Below are 21,556 nucleotides of genomic sequence, written 5' to 3' on the forward strand. Positions count from 1 at the left end.
AACAGCACTGGTGGAAACAGGTGGAACTCTGAGACCTGGGACGGGTACCTTTAGGCAGACATGAGGTTGAAAACTGCATACCTCTAAATTGCCCCAAACCTCCTTTGCCCAAGGAGGCGACCTTTCCTCATTCTCTGAAGCAGTTATCCCTGCTCTGCACACAAGTGTCTCAGTTGCAACACCTGGAATAGTTGCCTTCCAACCCAGTGGCTAGTCTCCTTAGGGCCTCTGTTTGGCCACTAACAAAAGCCAGATGAGTCATGGAAAAATGACAGATCATCACAAATTTAGTTCAGTTCAGTTCAGTTCAGTCACTCAGTCGTTTCCGACTCTTTGCGACCCCATGAACCGCAGCATGCCAGACCTCCCTGTCCATCACCAACACCTGGAGTCCACCCAAACCCATGTCCATTGAGTCGGTGATGCTATCCAACCATCTCATCCTCTGTCGTCCCCTTCTCCTCCTGCCCTCAATCTTTCCCAGCATCAGGGTCTTTTCAAATGAGTCAGCTCTTTGCATCAGGTGGCCATAGTATTGGAGTCTCAGCTTCAACATCAGTCCTTCCAATGAACACCAGGACTGATCTCTTTAGGATGGACTGGTTGGATCTCCTTGCAGTCCAAGGGACTCTCAAAAGTCTTCTCTAACACCACAGTTCAAAAGCATCAATTCTTCGGCGCTCAGCTTTCTTTATAGTACAACTCTCACATCCATATATGACCACTGGAAAAACCATAGCCTTGACTAGATGGACCTTTGTTGACAAAGTAATGTCTCTGCTTTTTAATATGCTGTCTAGGTTGGTAAATTTATTTAGGTGGTGATAAAAAAAGAATCACAATTCTAAGTGTGGTATCTCTTCTGGAGCAAATTAACACAGCACCAGGCACCTGATAATGGAACTACAGACTTTGAGAATGCTTTCTTCTTCATTTGCATTGCAACCAAAATCAGAATAGATTTTCATTTATGAAGTGGGAACAAGAGTATAAACTTTACGGTTGATGCCTCAAGGCAATGCCGGTTCCTTTGTTCCTTATTATAATATAGACCTTAGGGACCCCAAATATCTTGACATCCCACAGAACACCATACCGGTCCATTACATGGAAGACATGCTGACAAGCCCTGGTAGACAGGAAATAATAACCACTCTAAATGCTTTTGTGATTAATATATATATATATATATACAGAGATATATACACAGACACATAAATATGTATATATTGTGTTGTCAACTAAAAGAAAAATACACAATGTGAAAGTTGTGAGTTAAATTTTATTCAGGGTCTTACTGAGGACTATAACCTGGGAGACAAGTCTCTCAGATAGCTCTAAGGAGCTGCTCTGAAGAGGTGGGGGGAAACTAGTTTACATGTTTTGTTGTTAAGGAATACATATAATCAGACATAAATCTTGGTGAAATATTACTGCTACTCACAAAGAACAGATGTTTCAAGTTCATGGTTATACTGTTTTTCTATGTATGGGAAGATGGAAGAAGTAGGGTTCATTAAAATTCTTCTTGAAATGCAAAAAAATAAATAATAATCCCCCAAAACGTGCCGTGGGAAGAACAAAGTCTAGCAGTGAAGGACAGGTGTGCTGCTTGGGGAGGAGGTCCAGGAGGGCTTCTCTGAGGTGGTGACGTCTCTGCACAGCCGTGAAAGAAGGTGAGCGGAGGGGACATCCCAGTCAATTGCCAGGTCCGCGGGTAGAGATCGCATAGCAAAGTGAATTATTTAAAAACGTGTGCAAGTTTCTTTTCTTTCCCCCCAAACAACGATAAAACAGACGCTTGGAGCGGCAGGAAGGGAAAGGGGGACACTTTAATGAGTTTAGTGGCCTGTGAGGGTCCCTGGACACAGCCACTGTGCGCTTATCCCACGTGGGACCGCCTCCGCCCCTTATTCGCCCCGCCCCTTTATGGCCACGCCCCTCAAGAACCGGAGGCCGGGAGCTGGCACCCACAGGGTCCCCAGAGAGAGAGAAGACTTCGTCTCAAGTTTTCCCAGCGCTTCCTCTTCCCCACCGCTACTGGCGTCCCAAGGTTTCTGTGGCCCTTCTAACTTTCAAAAACCGCCCCCTTCTGGACCGCCGAGGGCCCTAAGACGCCCCTCAACTGCCCTGCCCCCTAAAATCTCTTTGATTCTTCAGCTATCCCCCAGGCCCGCAGGACCCCTCCTATGGCCAGGTCGTACGGCGGCCGGGTGCTGGCCGCGATGGTCTTGTTGGGCATCCCCGCGGCGGTGCTGGCGGCGCTGGGCGCGCAGCTGCTGTTTCAGCTGCAGGCGGGCCGCGCGGAGCTTCGAGGACCGCGAATCGACGGGCTGGGCCCGGAGCTGGGCGCCGGCCCCCGGCTGCCGGAGGACGCGGCCGGGGCGCTGCTGCCGCTGGCAGCCGCACTCTCCGCGCTTGCCCTGGTGCTGGGCCTCACCTGCCTGCTGCTTGCCGCGCTCTGCGGCCACCTGGGCGCCGAGATGGCGCGGGGACCAGGCTCTAACAGGTAGGAGGACTGGCTCCACTGCCTGGCTGGGGCCTGGATCAGCCCGGGCGAGCCGCTGCCCTTCTCTGGGCCTCAGCTTGGGGGAGAGCTTTCCTCCCTCACGCCCTCTCTCCGTCCGTCTTTCCCGTCCTCCTTTCGTCCATCCATCACTCCCTCTCTCCTATATTTGTTGAAAATTTACAGCAGGTACAACTGCTGCTGCGACTCCCCATTTCACAGATGCAGAAACTGAGGCTCAAAGAAGGCCTGGAGTCAACTAGCCCCAGTGTTGATGGCACTTGTTATTTAATGCAACTCTAAGCTCTAGGTGCCTCCCACATCTTGTGATTAGCGCCGTGAAGCCCCCTGAACGGCTGTTACCGTTATTATCCTCCTGTTTAGTCTGACAGGGGAGGGTCCTCTATCTAGGCTGCTAGGATTGGAAGGGAGTGGGCTGGATTTGAACTTGAAGCTGATAGAGCTAGGAACCTGTGCCCTGGCTAGGGGTGGGCATGGGGGTGGGGATAGGGTTCCTTGTCAGGCACCTGAGCTCAGGGAGATGGGCACAGGACTGTTCCTTGAGCCAAAGACTTGGCTGTCCCACTCTCCTGGGGCAGGGGAGCCAGGATCCTGGCCCAGGCTTCCATAGATTTGATCAGATGGGCACTTCCACCACTGAATCCCATCCAAACCATGCACCCTCCATCTGCTCGTTCAAGGGGTGCTGAAAAGCATGCATTCTGTCAGTTTACAAATATGTGTTGGGTGCCTGCTGGGGGCTGAGACCAGCACTGGGTATTGGGGACTCAGCAGGACCCAAGTGGATCTGGACCACCTTCCTGGGGATGCAGATAATGAAGAAGGAAAACAGATAAATAATGTCAAATAGTGATGAATGCTGGAAAGGGAAGAAAATGAGGTGATGTGGTGGAGGAGGAAAGGGTAGGGGTGAGACCAACCATCATGGGCATGAGAGTGAGTCCTACCATCAAGGGAGGACTGAATTGAGACTTGAAGAAGGAAAGCAGGCACAAGATCTAAGGGACTGTGATCCAGGCAGAGGGACCAGCATGTGCAAAGGCCTGGAGCAGGAATGAGCTTGAGGTGTTAAAGGGGGATGGAGGTGATTGATGTGGCTGGGGTGGGGGTAGATAAGGGAGATGAGGACCAGGAAGTGGAAGTGAGAGGTACTGGATATTTTTTGGCTACACCATGCAACTTGCGTGATCTTAGTTCCCTAACCAAGGATAGAGCCCGCACTCCCTGCAGTGGCAGTGTGAAGTCTTGACTACTGGACCACCAGGGAAGTCCAAGAGGTACTGGATTATATAGAGGTTCCTGTGCTCTGGTGAAGATCTTAGGTTTTACTCTGACTGAGAAATCTGTGAGCCAGGAGGGGCGTGATCTGACTTAAGTGGGTTTAGAAGAACTCACTCTGGCCACTGTGCAGAAAAGGGGTCAGGAGGGGAGTTGGCAGAAAGACCAGGGAGGAGGCCACTTCTATGGTACTGGTGGGAGGTGAGCAATGATGGAAGCTCCTTTTGTTGATCTCACAGGACTGGAGAAGAACGTGCACACAGCAGAAAAACTTAGCACAGGGCCGGGTTCAAAACTATGTCCTCAGTTCACACAGCTCTTGGGAATCTCTGTTTCTATTGAGGGTGATAACAAATTAGCCTCAGTTTCCTCATTCCCAGATAACCTTATGGTCAGTAAAATAATGGAAGTCGGGTGCCTAGCAAGTGTCCACATGCAAAGGCTGTTTCATGCATGTTGGGTGTTCTAGTGGACTGATGTATACAAGTAGGTTGTTTTCCCTTGTGGCTCAGATGGTGAAGAATCTGCCTGCAATGCAGGAGACCCAGGTTCAACCCCTGGGTTGGGACGATCCCCTGGAGAAGGAAATGGCAACCCACTCCAGTATTCTTGCCTGGAAAATTCCATGGGCACAGGACCATGGTGGGCTGCAGTCCATGGGGTGGCAAAGACTCAGAGACGACGAAGTAACATTTTCACTTTCACTATATCGGTGGGTTATGGGGGAGGGGAATGGAATGGATGATGACTAGATGGATGAATGGACAGATAGGTAGTTGGTTGGCTTGATGAATGGTGACTGGGAGACAGATGACGGATGGATGGGTCAGGGGTGGGAGATGGATGGATGGATGAATGAATGGATGGTGAATGACAAATGGATAATGGATGATAGTGGCTGTTTAAATAAATGGGTGGATGGATTAACACAACATGGTTAAATGGATGGATGAGTGTATGGTTGAATACATACAGATGGATAGGATGGATGGATGGATAGTAAATGGTGGCGGATGATAAAGAATGATTGAGCAGGGAGGGGGATGGATACATGGGTGGATGGTTGGGTCCTCACATAGATCTCCAGTTCCCCAGAGCTGGACCATTCTCCCTTCCTCTCCTCCCCAAGCTTCTTCCACCAGTTCTGCCTCCTGAGTCCATTTTCTTCCTGCCCTCCTCCCTGCCAGGTCTGACTGGTTTCTCTATGACTGCCGCCTCCTCAGACATGTGGCTCTCGGCCTCTTCTGTTGCGGGGTCTCCGTCTACTTGGCAGGTATGTGCTCAGGACAGAACATGGGGTGTTCTATGACCCATGAGTTGGAGCAGCCAAGGGTAATGGCCCCACAATTAGGGTCAGCTCTGGAGCCAGCCTACCTTTTTCACTCTTGGTTCTGACACTTGTGCCCATGGCTGGCATCTGATCCCAATGGGGATTCCATAAATGCTGGTTGTCCTCGGAACACTCGTGATTCATCACTTGTCTACATCTGGTTTGAACAAAACTTTCCCAGTCTTTGCTGGTTTCTGGAGATAGTGTTTCACAGGTTGGCCTTAGCAAAAACTGTTTTGATCACAAATATCAGAATTCAGCTTAAGAAGGGCTTAAGAAAAAAAAAAGCTTCCTAAACCAGAAATGCAATTTTAAATTCCCAAATATGAAGCAGAGTAAAAACTAATAACTTGTGTTCCGGAAGGACACACAGTCTTTCTTCCCTAGTCTGTAACTCTTCTTTGATCACCCACACATGCTGGTAAAGAAATCAAATCATCACATTTCTTTGAAGAGACTGTTGACATTTTATATTTTGTTCTAATCTTGAAAAATATGTTGCTGATTCTGGAGACTCGATGTTAAATCATCCATAGATCTCTGGTAGCCCTATAGACAACCTGTTTTACTGGAAGAAAACAAATCAGCTTACTGAAAAACAAGGGATTTGCTGTTACTGTTTTTTCCCTTAGTACCACAATAGAGAAATAGAAGTTTAGAAGATATATTTAAAAGATTATTTATGAAATATGAGCCTAGGGTTTATTGTGGGAATTTGTACACACAGGATAGCTAACTCTGAATCACTCCTGTTGTTTGACTTAATAAAATACTCTAGATGTGGGTTTTTTTTATAAAGGAGAGTGGATGGAGTGGCTTGTCTATCCGAAAAGATCAGGGGTTAGTGACTTCAGGTGTGGCTGGATCCAGGCACTCAAATGAGGTCAGAAAAAAAATGCTTCTCACTTCGCCTCTTCACCCACTGTGCCCTGAGAAAGAAGTCTTTATCTGTAAGCACTTTCAACATAGTACCTATGACCTCAAGCCTTTTCAGGGGCTGACAAAACTGTTAGAGACTTGGAGAATAAAATATTCTTGTTCTAAAATACTCAAAAACTCACAAAGGGCACAAAAACTATGTCAGCCTCATTAAGCATTAAATTAAGAATTTGTTCAGCTCCCATTTATATTCTTTTTGAGGTTAGGTGACCTCACTCAGCAAGAATTCCCAAGCATGTCCAGCCAGTCATTCATTCATTGCTAACCAGAACCAAAATAATAATTATAAAGACCTTTTAAAAATGTTTAGAGCAAAAAAAGTCCTTGGCCTTGCTTTAATATGCCAAACATAATACAGTGTGGCATGTTCAAAAGCAAGAGTACAGAGCTGGAGAAAGCCTAAAAACAGTCCACAAAGTGCCAAGAAATCCCTCACCAACTCTGAGCTGCTCTCCTTTTTTTTTGTAGTTCAGTTGCTAAGTCATGTCCGGCTATTTTCGACCCCAGGGACTGCAGCGCAGCAGGCTGGCAATTCCTTCATTGCTGCCATGAGGAAATTCCCCTATCCTCATCGTCCAAGCAAAGGTCCCAGGGCTGACTCTGATTGGCTGAACTTGGGTCATGTGATAGTCACGCACCAAACACTACAGCCAGGGGAAGCAATCTCTGACTGGCCAAGACTTAGGACCAAATACTTCACTGATACCAGAGAAGTGGGTCAATCCTCCTAGCTCAGTGAACAGGGTTGAGCTATTTCAAATCCTAAAAGATGATGCTGTGAAAGTGCTGCACTCAGAGACATTACTTTGCCAACAAAGGTCCGTCTAGTCAAGGCTATGGTTTTTCCAGTGGTCATGTATGGATGTGAGAGTTGTACTATAAAGAAAGCTGAGCGCCGAAGAATTGATGCTTTTGAACTGTGGTGTTGGAGAAGACCCTTGAGAGTCCCTTGGACTGCAAGGAGATCCAACCAGTCCATCCTAAAGGAGATCAGTCCTGGGTGTTCATTGGAAGGTCTGATGCTGAAGCTGAAACTCCAATATTTTGGCCACCTGATGCGGAGAACTGACTCATTTGAAAAGACCCTGATGCTGGGAAAGATTGAGGGCAGGAGGAGAAGGGGATGACAGAGGATGAGATGGTTGGGTGGCATCACCGACTCAGTGGACATGAGTTTGGGTGGGCTCCTGGAGTTGGTGTTGGACAGGGACGCCTGGCGTGCTGCAGCTCATGGGGTGGCAAAAAGTCGGACACAACTGAGCAACTGAACTGAACTGAACATATAACACTGGCTTTCCTGGTGGCTCAGGGGTAAAGAATTCGCCTGCCAAAGCAGGAGATGCTGGTTCGATCCCTGGGTTGGGAAGATCCCCGGGAGGAGGAAATGGCACCCCACTGTAGTATTCTTACTGGGAGAATCCCTTGGACAGAGGAGCCTGGTGGGCTACAATCCATGGGGTCAGAAAGAGTTGGACATGACTGAGCGTCTGCACACATAGTAAAATAGATGTAATAATGACATATTTGTCAGGTGTGGAAGGGTTAGATGAGTTAGTCTATGTGCCTATCATAATGTACAGTTTTCTATAACTGCCTTCCATGTGGGGGAGTTCTTCTAGGGCTTGGGGATCAAACATTGAATAAGAGCCATTTCCTTCCCCAGCACTGTCCATCTATGCCCTGCTGCTCTTCGAGATCGAGACAGGTGCAGCAGCTGCCTCCATCCTTGGCTTGGGTGCTCTAGTCCTGGTGGCAGCACTGACCCACACTCTGCTCCAGGCCGCCCGGACCACCCGCCAGGGCCTCCGTGAGCTGTCTCCACCACACTTTGAAGATGACCCTGTCCGCCCTCCTGAAGTCTCCAAGGCCGGCCCCAGGGCTCAGCCCCAGCAGGGTATTCATCACTGGACTCTCTACTCATCCTTCCCTAAACTGGAGGACTCCCTCAGACCCATGGTCACTGACACAGCACCTGCAGTCATGGGAGGAGGCCGGGAGAGCTGCCTGCCTGCATCCCGCATGCACCAGACATTGTCTGCCAGTGAGGGGCACTGGGGAGAGGTCACACATGAGATGCGCAGCATCCTGGGCCACAGGCCAGGGGGTTCAGGGAAGGACTCCACCTTGGTGTAAGCCCAAGGATCAGGGATAGAGACCTAGTGTCAGGCAGCAGGAAGAGGACTCTTGTAGAGATAGCTCCAGGCTCAACCACAGTAGCAGTACAACTTGATTTCTCTCTCAGTTCACAGCATCTCCGAGTTTTGTCCTCAAGTTTGCCTCATGGCACAGAATGGCTGCTGGGGGTCCAACCTTCACCTCCTCACTCAGAGAGAAAGGTAGAGGCCAGGACTGACTCAGGAGCTTTTTGAAGTCTTCCTGGGAGGCCTTGGGACTCTTCTGGTTATACATCACTGGCTAGAACAGTCATGTGGCCACACTTCAATATAGAGGAGACAAGGAAATGTATCTGCCCAGAATGAATAAAATTCTGTTCTAGGCAGGAGGGGGAGGGGAGAGCTTAGACAGTGGTTCTCTAAACATCTCCGTCCATTTTACAGATGAGGAAACCGAGGCCCAGAGAGGGGCAGTGACTCACCAAGGGTCCCATGGCCAGTACTGAGCATCAGAGCCTGGATTCGAACCTGGGTCCTGTAACCTCCATGCTGCTGATAGTGCAAGTCTCAGACTCTGCGACTCCTTCTGGGCTGTGAGCATTTGAAACCTGCATGTGCCCAGCTCAGAGCAGCCCCGGGCCACGGATGTACCTGGAGACCTGGACCCAGACTCCTGGCTGTGGGCCTGTGGCTGAGGGCTTCAATACTCTGTGTCTCAGTTTCCTGGCCTGTAAAATGGGAACAGAAGTGGTTCCTTCTTCTAGGGCTCCCGTGAGACACTATATGAGTCATCCCAGGGGGCTGTGCACAGCAGGTCCTCAATGCTTGTCAACCTGTGCTTCTGTTAGTCGGGGTGCCTGGTGGCAAGAAAATGTGGGTTGATGTCTGGTTTCTGGGACTCTTGGAACTTATGGGGCTTGGTGGATAACTCAGAACCCCAGGGTCTCCAGAGGTCCTGGCCGCATCCCTTTCCTGCACAACCTGAAAATAAATTCCCTGTCATTATCTCCATGTCACTTGAGCCACAACAAAACGTGCTGCATGGCCAAGTTAGGTCCAGGATGAAGGGTGCACTGGAAGGAGTGGGGGTGGGGAGGGCAAGAATTGGGGGACAAAGAGTGTACTCCTTGTAGAGCCAAGTCTGAGGTCCATTTCCCACAAATCTTCATGCATATAAATATCACGGGGGAGGGGGGATGCCCTGGTTCCTGCCCCCACTCCAAACGGACAGATGTCCTCAGCAATCTCCCAGCCTGTCCATCCCTTCCTGGGCCACCTAGTGGAGGAAGCTCAGCCACACAGTGGCTTGAAGACCCCAGGACCTCTCCCCATGGGCAGAGAGGTGGCAGCACCCAGCAGCCTTCCGGGAGGCTGGTCCCCAAGCCAATGATCAGGTAGAGTCTTGGATGCCCTACTCCCCTGGGCCACATCCTTCCTGAGCCCTGCTAGGAGCCTACACAAACCTCCTCCTCCTATATGGCACCTGTCTCAGGGGGTATCCAGAAAGCATAGGCTCTTGATATCCATGAAAATATCAATGGAAGAGGATAAAGTTAGAACAAATATCAGACTTCCCTGGTGGTCCACTGGTTAAGAACCCGCCTTCCAGTGCAGGGGATGCAGGTTCGATCCCTCGTTGAGGAACTAAGATCCCACATGCCATGGGGCAACTAAGCTGCAACTAGAGAGCCTGCAGGCAGCACCTACTGAGCCTCCCAGCTCTAGAGGCTGTGCACCTCAACCAAGACACAGTGCAGGCAAAAAAAAAAAAAAGCATGTCATGTCACATGCCTGGTATTGCAGACACGCACCAGGCACTTCCTGGCTTTAGTTAATTCTTAGGACAACCCCACTCACTGATGGGGAAACAGAGGCCGAAGAAGCAAGGCCACTTATGTGAGTGCATGCAGAGATGGTGATGGCTAGAACTGCATAACCTTGTCACATAGGATCCAGGACAGAGCACATGCCTGGGAAACATTGGAGATTCCAGTTTTCTGAGAATTCTCTGGAATGGGGGAGGCCCTGGGGACTCTGAAGAGGGACAAGAGAGTTGAGGAGAAAGGACCCCAGGTGGCTATGGGTGAGGAGTGCCTCATCTCCTGGACTGGTCAGGAGAATTAGAAGTTAAACTTCTAGGCCTCATGCCCAAGGCCAGGACTAGGGTAGAGGGACAAAAGTTAAGGAGGTTCAAAAGAATTGAAAGCAAATGTTCAAAGAAATCCTTGTATATATGTGTCATTCTAGTCATAATCACCAAAAGATGGAAACAACACAAATGTCCATCAACAGACGAATGAATAAACAAAAAGTGGTACATACGATAATATTCCATACAATGGAATAGTTCTGAACCATGACAAGGAATGGAGCTCTGACACATGCTACAGCATAGATGAACCTAGAAAACATCAGGCTGAAAGAAGCCAGACATGAAAGGCCACATAGTGTATGATCCCATTTATATGAACTGTCCTGAACAGGCAAATTGATAAGAGTGTAGATTAGTGGTTGCCAGGGGCTGGGATGGGGAACGGAGAGTGATGGCTAATAGGGACAAGGTCTCCTTTGGGGTGATGGAAATGTCCTGGAACTAGATATAGGTGGTCCATGCACTAAATGACACTGAGCTGTACATTTTAAAATGGTGGAAGTCTGGTGTTTCAGGAGCCAGCTGGTGCAGACCTGGCTTAGGGAGCAGTCATGCGACCTGTACCTCAGTTTCTTTCTTTATAAAAATTGGATCAGAGACTTCCCTGGTGGTCCAGCGGTTGAGCATCTGCCTTGCAATGCAGGGGATGAGGTTTCGATCCCTGGCCGGGGAACTAAGATCCCACATGCCACAGAACAACAAAGCCCTTGCACCGCAATAACTGAGCCTGCTCACTCCGGGGCCCTCATGTCAAAGCAGGAGAGCCCAAGTACGGCAGTTAAGACTGGATGCAGCCAAATAAGTAAATATATTTTTAAAAATCGAGCAAATTCCCCCGGCTCCCACATAGCACAGCTGTGAGGACCAAATCAGAAAGGGTGTCAGTGACTCCTCCCCAACGCAAGTAGCTATTGGCATTTTGGTGCACTTTAAGGTGTAGACAACATCTGTCAAAGATGTGGCCTTGGTTTGGGGTCATCAGAACCAAAGACTGACACGATTGCTGAGATGTGGTTTATCTGGGAAGTGACAGAACCCAACTGCCAGTGCAGGAAACCGGGGTTCAATCCCTGAGTCTGGAAGATACCCTGAAGAAGGAAACAGCAACCCACTCCAGTATTCTTGCCTGGGAAATCCCATAGACAGAGGGAGCTGGCAGGCTACAGTCCATGGGGTTGCAAAGAGTTTGGACACAACTTAGTGACTAAACAACAACATCCCCCAGAAGCCCTGGAGCCCTGCAGGGGGCACCAATGAGCAGACAGCCCTGAGCACTTAACTCTGCTATTTGTGATTGAGAAAAACTATTAATTTTTGGATGCCTGCCAAGTGCCAACACCTTGCCTAACTCCCACAAGGGTCACCACTGTTGTCCCCTCAATACAATCCCTGGTCTCTCTCCTTTACTTAAAAAAAAAAAAATTGTCTTCACCAGGTCTGAGTTGTAGCATGTGGGATCTAGTTCCCTAACTAGGGATTGAACCTGGCTCCCTGCATCCAGAGTGCAGAGTCTTAGCCACTGGACCACAAGGGAAGACTTTCTCTCTCTTTTACTTCTTACTTCCTTTGGAATGATGACATTTAGAACAGAAGGCCAGATGCCACCTTCAGAGAAATTGCTCAGAGCAACAAGGGGCCCATTCCCATCAGAGAATACTTTATTCAAACCCTTTAAAACATATTTTGGTGAAATAAGAATTTTGAAAAGACTTCATGAGTCTTCCATCTTCAGGATGGTTCTAGGTACAAGGCAAATAGAGCCTTGGACTCAGAAGACCACCTGAGATGCCAGCTGAGTTTATTAGGATAAATGGAGCAGGAATGACAAAAATATTCCCTGAAAACCCAGAACATTCTTTCCCTGATTTAAATATACTTGTCCTTTGTATCAGTTATTTATTGCTGCATAACAAATTATCCCTAAACATCAGCAGGTCAAAACAACACATATTTCTTATCTGACAGTTTCTGTGGGTCAGGAATCTGGGCATGGCTCTCCTGAGTCCTCCCCTTCACACTGTGATCAAGATTCAACCAGGGTAATATCTGCTTTCAAGCTCACTTTGTGGTTGTTGGCAGGATTCAATTCCCTATGAGCTGTGGAACTGAGGCCGTTGGTTCCTTGATGGCTGTCGGCCAGAGGCTGCCCTCAGTTCTGTGACATGTGGGTCTCTTTACAGAGCAGCATGTATCATCAAAATCAGCAAGAGAGCCTGCAACAAGATGAAAGTCTTGTATTTTAAACTTAGTTACAAAAGTGAAGTCCCAAAACCCTTACTGAATTCCATTGGTTAGAAGTAAATCTAGGGACTTCCTGGTGGTCCAGTGGCTAAGACGCCATCCTCCCAATGCAGGAGGTCTGGGTTCAATCCAAGGTCAGGGAACTAGATCCCACATGCCACAACTAAGAGTTCAAATGCCAAAACTAAGACCTGGCTCAGCCAAATATACAAATAAAAATATTTTTTAAAAAGAACAGGCAGAATGAATGATGGGATAGAAGCCTTGGGGGATTTGGCAGGGAGGGGGCCAAAGAGGATGCTCAAGTCTGGCACAGATCAATGCTCTGATTTGGGGATGGGTAGAGAAGCAGGGACCACAGCCGGACTCTGCAACATTTAAATACAAGTGTGGGGTTTGGGTTTCCTTGGTGGCTCAGATGGTAAAGAATCTGCCTGCAATGTGGGAGACCTGGGTTCGATCCCTGGGTTGGGAAGATCCCCTGGAGAAGGGAATGGCAACCCACTCCAGGATTCTTGCCTGGAGAATCCTGCAGACAGAGGAGACTGGTGGGCTACAGTCCATGGAGTTGCAAAGAGTCAGGCATGACTGAGGGCTAACACTTTCACTTTCATAGTGTGGGGTTTGCCACTAGCAGAGGCCACTAGGACTTGCACCCTCCATCTACTCTGCATGGACCTTGGGCTGCAGAAACCTTCTGGCAGAGAAGGACTTTCAGAGCCAGGAAGCATTTTTGCAACAGTCAACATGGACAGTGGAGAGACACGCCCCCATAAAAATTCCCCCTCAGAACTACCCTTTGAGGTGAGGACCAGTGAGATGCCCATTGTATAGATGGACAAACTGAGGTATAGAGAGGTTAAGCCATTGCTCAGGGTGACCAGGTAGTGAGCATTGGAGCTGTGACCACATGTCTCCAGAAATCTCCCTCTCAGTGCTCAGGTCCCTGCAATACCCAGCTCTCAGCGCCCAGGAGCGAGCAAAAGGCAAAAGGACAAATCTCTTCTTTCCCCTCCCCTGTGCGTGCATAGTCACTTAGTCATGTCCAATTCTTTGTGACCCTATGGACTGTAGCCCACCAGGCTCCTCTGTCCATAAGATTCTTCAGGCAAGAATCCTGGAATGGGTCGACATTTCCTTCTCCAGGGGATCTTCCCAACCCAGGGACTGAACCCAGGTCTCCTGCATTGCAGGTAGATACGTTACTGCCTGAGCCACCAGGAAGCCCCCATCCCCTGTAGCCCAAGATGATATAAGCTCAGTCGGAGTGTTGATCAATGTGGCCCAAGTCAGGAGTTGGGGGGTCAGGGGACAAGCTCCACTGAGATCCTCTGGTCCCTTTGTGAGGCTGTCTGTCGCCAGGCCCTGTGGGGTTCAGAGAGTTGTGATTTTGCAGAATCAGTGACCTGGCCACAGTGACTGGTCCAGCTGGACTTAAGGCCAGCCCAAGTCATCCGGGGGCCCCTGGTCACACACAGATGCCCTGGAAAGTGATCTGGTGCTGGTTTCAGGATGGCTGAGATCCCAACCAGGGAGAACAAACAGCCTTTGCTTCCCAGCTGGATCAGATTCCGCGGCTGGCGCCACAGCAGCCTGGGTGGGCCCGGCAGGTGCCGGCTGTGCCCAGACCGGGGAGATTCCAGGAGATATCTTAGCACCAGGGACCTAGCTTTCCCAAGGCAGCTGACGTGTGTGGGGGAGGGGTACATTTTGCAGTCTCCCCCTTCCCCCTCACTCCTCCCAGATAGATCGTGTCTCTACCCTCAGAGTCCCAGATTTGGGCTATACCTCCCCCCTCAGACCCCAGGGCAGAGGACTCTCTTCCCTCAGACCCCTGTGCTGGGCAGTGTCTCCCCAGTCTGGTTCCCCAGGGCACTGGTGTTAGCCACAAGTGCCTGGATGAATGGAACATACCTTTGGGACCCCCACGTGATCCTTTCTGACCAATGAGCTGTGAGCAGAACTTTGACAAGGAGCTTCTAGACCAGAGTATTTAATTGACTGCATGTGTCCACCCTCCACTGCCTTGCAGAGATGCTGGCCACCCCTTTGGGTGTGTTTCCTTGCAACTATGGCCAGCAGCCTGTTGCCACCCTGCCGTGGGCATGTGGTGTGGATGAGAAATGGCTCAGATGGTGAAGAATCCACCTGCAAGGCAGGAGACCTGGGTTCGATCCCTGGGTCGGGAAAATCCCCTGGAGGAGGAAATGGCTACCCACTTCAGGATTCTTGCCTGGAGAATTCCATGGACAGGGGAGTCTGGTGAGCTACAGCCCATGGGGTTGCAAAGAGTCGGATATGACTGAGCGACTCACACTTTTTGCAGCCAGCAGCCTGTTGCCACCCTGCCATGGGCACGTGGTAAGGATGAGAAATACGCTTAGCCTTCCCATGCTGCAGAGATGTGAGGAATGTTCCTAACTGCAGCGACACCTGGGCCACCCTGATGCCACTGGGACCCGAGGAAGAGAGAACAGAAAAGGAAGCCACATGCATGGGACAGGTGGTGTGAGCCCGGGGTGGTTCATTTAACAAAAATATGTCAGTCACTCAGCTGTATCTGACTCTTTGTGACTCCATGGACTGTAGCTCGCCAGGCTCCTCTGTCTGTGGAATTCTCCAGGCAAAAAAACTGGAGTGACTAGCCATTCCCTTCTCCAGGAAATCTTCCTGACCCAGGGATCGAAATGACTCCAGGTCTCCTCCTGCATTGCAGGCAAATTCTTTACCATCTGAGCCACCATTGCCTATGTTCTTAACAGAAATAATTGACTCTCATTATTCACAGAGTCTGTATTTGCCACGGAGAAGGCAATGGCACCCCACTCCAGTACTCTTGCCTGCCTGGAAAATCCCACGGACAGGGAAGCCTGGTAGGCTGCAGTCCATGGGGTCGCTAGGAGTCGGACATGACTGAGCGACTTAACTTTCACTTTTCCCTTTCATGCACTGGAGAAGGAAATGGCAACCCACTCCAGTATTCTTGCCTGGAGAATCCCAGGGACGGCAGAGCTTGGTGGGCTGCTGTCTATGGGGTCGCACAGAGTTGGACACGACTGAAGCGACTTAGCAGCAGCAGTATTTGCCAGTCCTCCTACTGGCTCAAATCTGTGACTCCCAAATTAACACTTGCAGTGCTTTAGTGGTCATTTAAGGACATACATAGTGAAGGGGAAAAAAAAATTTCTTTTTGGCCATGCTGCATGGCTTGGGATCTTAGTTCCCCAATCAGGGACTGAATGTGGCTACTGCAGTGAAAACGCTGTGTCTTAACTACTGGACCACCTGGGAATTCCCAGTGCAGGGAAAAATTTGAGTCCCCAGAGGTATGTGTTCACAGCTGTGTTGGGACAAGGCTATGCTCTGCCTTCCTGTTACAGCTCACAGGCATCATTCTTGAGGTCTAGCTAGTGGCACATTTTTCATTTTTGTGCTTTTTCATTGGTGATTTTTGCTGTTCGAAAAGGTCTCCAAGTGTGGTGCTGAAGAGCTATCTAGTGTCCACAAGTGCAAGGCTGAGATGTGCCTCCAGGAGGATATACTGTTAGATGAGCTTTGTTTGGGCTTCCCTGGTGGCTCAGTCGGTAAAGAATCTGCCTGCAGTGCAGGAGACCCGGGTTCAATCCCCGGGTCTTGAAGATCCCCTGGAAGAGAAAATGGCAACCCACTCCAGTATTCTTTCCTGGGAAATCCCATGGACAGAGGAGCCTGGTGGGATACAGTTCAGGGGATCGCAAGAGTCAGACATGATTTTGCTCAGACATGAGTTATAGGACTGGTGGCTGTGAGTTCACCATTAACAAATCAGCTGCATATTAAACAAGGTGTCTTGAAACGCACCGAAAACCAGGTTATGTATTGATTACTTGAGAAAAATGTGATCAGAGGCTTAGAGGAACCTACCTGTGTCCCCCGGAGGCACCAGTATTTCCTAATTCAGGGTTCCCTCCACTTTATAGATGATAACTATCATGATTCATGAGAATTCATGGTTTGTGTCCACCACACAGTAGAGGAAAAGAGATACAGACAGCAGTACAGTTTGATGGTTAAGAAAGCAGGCTCTGGGTTCGAATCCCAGCTCTGAATTTAGCCACCTTCTGCCTCAGTTTCACTATCTGTGAAATGGCCACAAAACCAGGACTTCCCACTGGGCTCAGGACTAAATGAGATACTATGTACCAGATACTAGGGAGAAGGTCCTCACAGTACAAACCATAGCTGTTACTATTATTACTGTGAGGTGTAGTGATGGAGGGGCGGGACCCGATATGGTCCAGAATCACGGCTTAAGCACTCGTTGAGGCTCAGTTTCTCCCTCTGTAGAATGGGAATGGCAGCAGCGTCCCCTCCCCTCCAGGTTTTCACCCACTTGCTCAGTGTGCGTCCACCCAGCTCCTGCGAGCCAGAGAGACACACAGTCAGGATGGAGATGATAGACAACCTCTGGACAGCGTGGTGTTTATTACCAGGAAGACACCCGCATGGCCTCCAGGCACCAGAGAGTTTTGACACAAATGACTTGAAGGCACTGCTTTCTGTCCAGCCCCCACCCCTGCCCATTAGGGCCCGGGAGATAGGAGAACCCATCACCAAGCAAACCAGTCACGCGCCCTCCTCCAGGCTGCAGCTCCCCCAGGTGGCCGAGGGTACGGCATGCCTTGCGCTGCCAAGGGTCCCAAGGTGGAATGGGCTGGGCAGCTGCCAGTCAGCGGGGTTGGGGGTGGGGGGCGGGGGGTGGCGGGCAGTGTCAGCTGTGGCGGCTCTTTCCTGGGACCGCTGAAGGGCTAAGAGACGCTTGGAGGCAGGCGGGCAGCTGCTGTCTTCTCCACCACGAAGCCGTAGTTGTACTGGGGGGTGAGGAGTGGGGTAAGGGGAGAATAGACTGAGAGAGCAGCCACTGGGGGGGTGCCCAAGGAATGGTAGGGTGTGGGGCATGAGGGATCTAGAGCCCTCAAGGTGGGTTACAGCTGGGACAGAAGGGGGGCCCAGGGGAGACGAGGGTGGCCTGCATCCCCCCAACTCTGCCCCCTCCCTATTCCCACACCCACCTCTGCCTCAATGTCCGCCAGCGATTTGATGGTCAGATCAGCAAAAGCAGAGAAGGCCTGGCAGGCAGGGGCAGGTCAGTCTGGGACAGGGACCCCAACCTGGAACCCCCGTTCCCTCATCTTCATGAAGGGCCCCCTCAATATTTGCCTGAACATCATCTCCCCTTCCTGCCACTGCCTCTCGCCCTCCAGCATCCAGCTGCCCCTCCTGAACCCCCCATTCCAGGAGGAGACCCTCCTGCCCCTACCCCTTGGCCTCCAGCCTCTTCCCACCCAGGAACTCCCCTCTGTGCTGGATACATACACTAATACACCCCGCATCGCGGTGCCTAGAAACTCAAGGGGTGGGGGCAGACCCAGACTCCCCAGGACCTGGACTCACCAGGGGACCACAGCTCTTGCCCTCGAATCGGGGGTGCAGTGTGAAGGGAACCCCATCCATGGCTGAGGAAAGCAGGTGAGAGGGGTGGAGCTGAGGCTGAGGAGACTTGAAGCCTACCTGTTGCCCACCCCAACACAAGAAGCCCAGCCCAGAGGTCTCGGCTCTTTCCAGTCTTGACAGAACAGGGCGAGCCCAGGCCTGGTCCAACCCTGCCCTTGCCTCTCTCTACCTGGGGGTCCAGCCTCAGACCAGTCTTACCCCCCCACCCCCACCCCAGGGCGTCAATCTCCCTACTCTGCTCTCACCTGAGATGCCATAGAGGTTGGAGGCCTCGTAGATGGAGTCGTTCCTCCGCAAGGTAGAAGCTCGAGAGCCCAGTCTGGATAGTGTCCGCTCTGGGAAGCCACCCTTGCTGATGGAGGCAGGACAGTCCAGGTCGGAGACCTGATGCTGACCCCACCCCCGCCCCCACGCCTCAGCCAGAGGACTCACCTCGGCTGGCCAGGCGAGTCCAGGGAGAGGTCCCTCACGTCTCGGCTAAGAGCTCGGGGCTTGGGCACTGGCCGAGGAGCCTTGGCCTTCCTGCACCAAATGGCAAAGCCCCCCATGTCCCTAGGGGAGGAAGAAGAGAGAGAAGGGGCTCTGGCCCAACGTGCAGCCAGGGATGAGAACAGCTGCCAGTGGGAAGACAGGCTCTGGGGACCTCACATCTCAGCTCACACCATCAGCAACATCCTAATACTGCTGGGTTCAGTCACCGTATCAGGCACTTTAGACACACTAGCTCCTCACCACCACACAGTGAGATCCTGGTACAACTGTCCCCATCTTAACATGTGGAAGCTGAGGCACAGAGAGGAGGCAGAAGGGATGGGAGGACTCATGGGAGTCCCTGAGAGTCAGAGGGGTAGGTAGGGAGTTGGGAGGGCAAAGAAGGAAGGCGGGGGAGCAGGCCTACCCTACTCGCAGGTATCCAGGGACTGTCTTGGTTTTCCCACTCAGTCGGATGTCAAAGACAGCTGTGTCCGCGGCCCCCAAGGGCACCAGCTTCACACACATGCGTTTCTTCTTGGACACGGAGGCCTCTGGGAGTGGAGGGGTGGGGAGCAAGGGGTGAGAAGAGGCAAGAAGCAGAGAAGGGGCCCAAAGATGGCTCCAGGAGATCACTCTCCAGGGTGCTGTTTAAGGGAGCTATCTGTATGGCGTGGGGCAGTGGTTATATCATGAATGGTAAAGTCATAGGAGAATCCATGACGCTTTTGGGAGCCATGGGGGCAGGCTCATCTTTGGTGACATGGAGGAGCACTCATGGGGTGGTCATGGGGACCACAGTGAGGGTGGGGAGCTGTGGGATCAGATAAAACTGGGTGCCCATACTGGCCCTCCAAACTCACTTTCCCTCAGCCCTCTAACCCAGAGATCAGCAAACTACAACTGATGAGGCAAATCTGACCCAAAGTGTGCTTTTGTCTGGCTCAAGAGCTAAGCATGGCTTTTACATATATGCATATATATGTAAGGGCTTTCCCAGGTGGCATTAGTGGTAAAGAACCCGCAGGAAACATAAAAGACACGGGTTTGATCCCTGTGTCGGGAAGATCCCCTGAAGGAGGGAATGGCAGCCTACTCCAGTATTCTTGCCTGGAGAATCCCATGGACTGAGGAGCCTGGAGGGCTACAGTCCACGGGGCCACCAAGAGTTGGACACAACTTAGCGACTAAACAACATTTATCTATTGGTACAGGACTTGGCAAACTTTTTCTGTAAAGGGCCAGGTAGTAAATATATTAGACTTTGCAAGCCAGATGGTGTCTATTGCATATATATGCATACTAAGTCACTTCAGTCGTGTCCAACTCTTTGTAACCCGCCAGGCTCCTCTGTCCATAGGATTCTCCATGCAAGAACACTGGAGTGGATTGCCATTTCCTCCTCCAGGAGATCTTCCCCACCCAGGGATGGATCCCGCGTGTCCTGCATTGGCAGGCAGGTTCTTTACCGCTGAGCCATCAGAGAAACCCACCAATAGATATATGCTGACAGTCAAATACAAATGACAAGACACGGAGAGGGCATGGGAGGCAGGGAGAGCCTGGTGATTAGAAAGCAGAGCAGTCAGGGCGGAGAGCTGGGAGAGCAGCCCCTGTACAAAAGCCTGGAAATGTAAAAGAGAACTGCGCCTGGATCAGCTTGGCTACAGTGTAAGAAGGTGGAGTAGCAAGAGGAATAAAACAGGTCGCACAAACTGAACACTGACTCTAAAGAGAGACACATTTTTACGCAGGGCAGGGTTCATCATCCCGCCCTAGATCAATCCTCAGCCAACACCGTCATTACCCAGAGCATCGAGGGGGAGGCCAAGGCTCAAAAATCGCGCGCCTATGGTCCTTCCATTCCCTCCCTGGTCTTCCCTGCAGAGACGAGCGAACTTGCCCCTCACCCCCTTCACACATCCCACCCCTGCCTTCGACGTGGGACTCACTCGAGTCCAGGGGGTCGCAGACTGGTGAGAATCCCGGCGGGAGGGGGTTCTTGTCCACTAGGATCTGGATATCGACCACCACGTTCTCCTGTGGATTCTGGGGGCGGGGCGCGGGGGGAAACAGCGCGAAGCACTCAGCAGCGGGGACTGTGTCCCTGGCATAATGCTCCGCGAATGGGCAGGGGAAGTGGGAAGACCGGGGGATTCCGAGGATGGGAGCTCCTTACCTCTAGGCTGCCCAAATGATTGAGGCACAGGAAGTAGCCAGATTTCTGCGCGAAAGTCTTGCCGAAGCTGGCGGGCGCCCCCTCCACAGTGCAGGAGATCTACAGCGCGAACGCGGGTCAGAGCCAGGATATTACCTGGCCGCAGCCGCTGCTGCCCCCATTCAACCCCCGGCCCCTAGTGCCGCCGCCTTCCCGTCCCCGGTCCCCTGACATCGCTCACCGCACTGAATCCCCGCGGCGGGGGCGCCGAGGCCGATGACCAGGCTAAGCCAGCCAACGGCACCCCGTTGGCCCCGGGCCCCGGATCCATCCTCCAAAACAGGCACCGAAGGCGGAAGGCAGCCTCGGACCTTCCAGCCGCAGCGGGACTACGGAGTTCGACAGGAATCCGAACTACAACTCCCCGACGGCCTTGCGATGTCGGCGGGGGGGTCAGGAAACGCAGTGTGCGCGTGACGGGAAAGCCGCCGGCCAATCTTGTGGGGACAAGGAGCCACGCCCCTCAGGTGCGCCTGTGAGAGACGTTTGCGGAAAACGTCTCGCTTTCACCTCAAGCCCAGCGACTTCTGCCGGAAATGTCGCGCTAGCTGGGAACCAGAACTACATTTCCCAGAATTCCGCGCGGTATCAGCCTCTCCTCCAGAGCTGCGGTCGTCGGTGTTTCCCGGAAATTTCCGAGAGAAATAGGAAAAATCCACAATTTTTGTTCCGGAGGTCATCCCAAAAAACACTTTCATGGGTTACACAGCTATTAGTTTAAATAACGGAAAGTACGGGCCAGCGTGAGCCATGAAATCTTGGTGTAACTTGAGTGTTTATTCACACATATAAT

General features: G+C 51.3%; 2 protein-coding genes across 4 annotated transcripts; one reads left to right on the forward strand and one right to left on the reverse strand.

Moving 5' to 3' along the window:
* Positions 1 to 1,937: 1,937 nt before the first annotated feature.
* On the forward strand, positions 1,938 to 9,193 carry TMEM221 (transmembrane protein 221). Of its 2 annotated transcripts, XM_081496471.1 has the most exons (4): positions 1,938 to 2,509; positions 4,993 to 5,078; positions 7,738 to 7,968; positions 8,633 to 9,193. In XM_081496471.1, the coding sequence occupies exons 1-4, from the start codon at positions 2,190 to 2,192 to the stop codon at positions 8,692 to 8,694; spliced, it is 699 nt and encodes a 232-aa protein (XP_081352597.1). In that variant the 5' UTR covers positions 1,938 to 2,189; the 3' UTR covers positions 8,695 to 9,193. The 2 variants fall into 2 exon arrangements, with proteins under 2 accessions (XP_081352597.1, XP_081352595.1); XM_081496469.1 differs by having other exon boundaries at positions 1,946 to 2,509; positions 7,738 to 9,193.
* A 7,833-nt stretch (positions 9,194 to 17,026) lies between these two features.
* On the reverse strand, positions 17,027 to 21,146 carry MVB12A (multivesicular body subunit 12A). Of its 2 annotated transcripts, XM_081496472.1 has the most exons (9): positions 20,945 to 21,146; positions 20,725 to 20,823; positions 20,498 to 20,594; positions 18,973 to 19,099; positions 18,507 to 18,626; positions 18,320 to 18,426; positions 18,015 to 18,076; positions 17,633 to 17,689; positions 17,027 to 17,431 (listed from the first exon to the last, which is right to left on the reverse strand). In XM_081496472.1, the coding sequence occupies exons 1-9, from the start codon at positions 21,032 to 21,034 to the stop codon at positions 17,369 to 17,371; spliced, it is 822 nt and encodes a 273-aa protein (XP_081352598.1). In that variant the 5' UTR covers positions 21,035 to 21,146; the 3' UTR covers positions 17,027 to 17,368. The 2 variants fall into 2 exon arrangements, with proteins under 2 accessions (XP_081352598.1, XP_081352599.1); XM_081496473.1 differs by lacking the exon at positions 18,015 to 18,076.
* Positions 21,147 to 21,556: the final 410 nt, after the last annotated feature.

The sequence above is a fragment of the Giraffa tippelskirchi genome, chromosome 6, assembly GCF_054371585.1.
Source record: "Giraffa tippelskirchi isolate mGirTip1 chromosome 6, T2T-mGirTip1v1.2.pri, whole genome shotgun sequence".
In the NCBI taxonomy this organism is placed as follows: domain Eukaryota; kingdom Metazoa; phylum Chordata; class Mammalia; order Artiodactyla; family Giraffidae; genus Giraffa; species Giraffa tippelskirchi.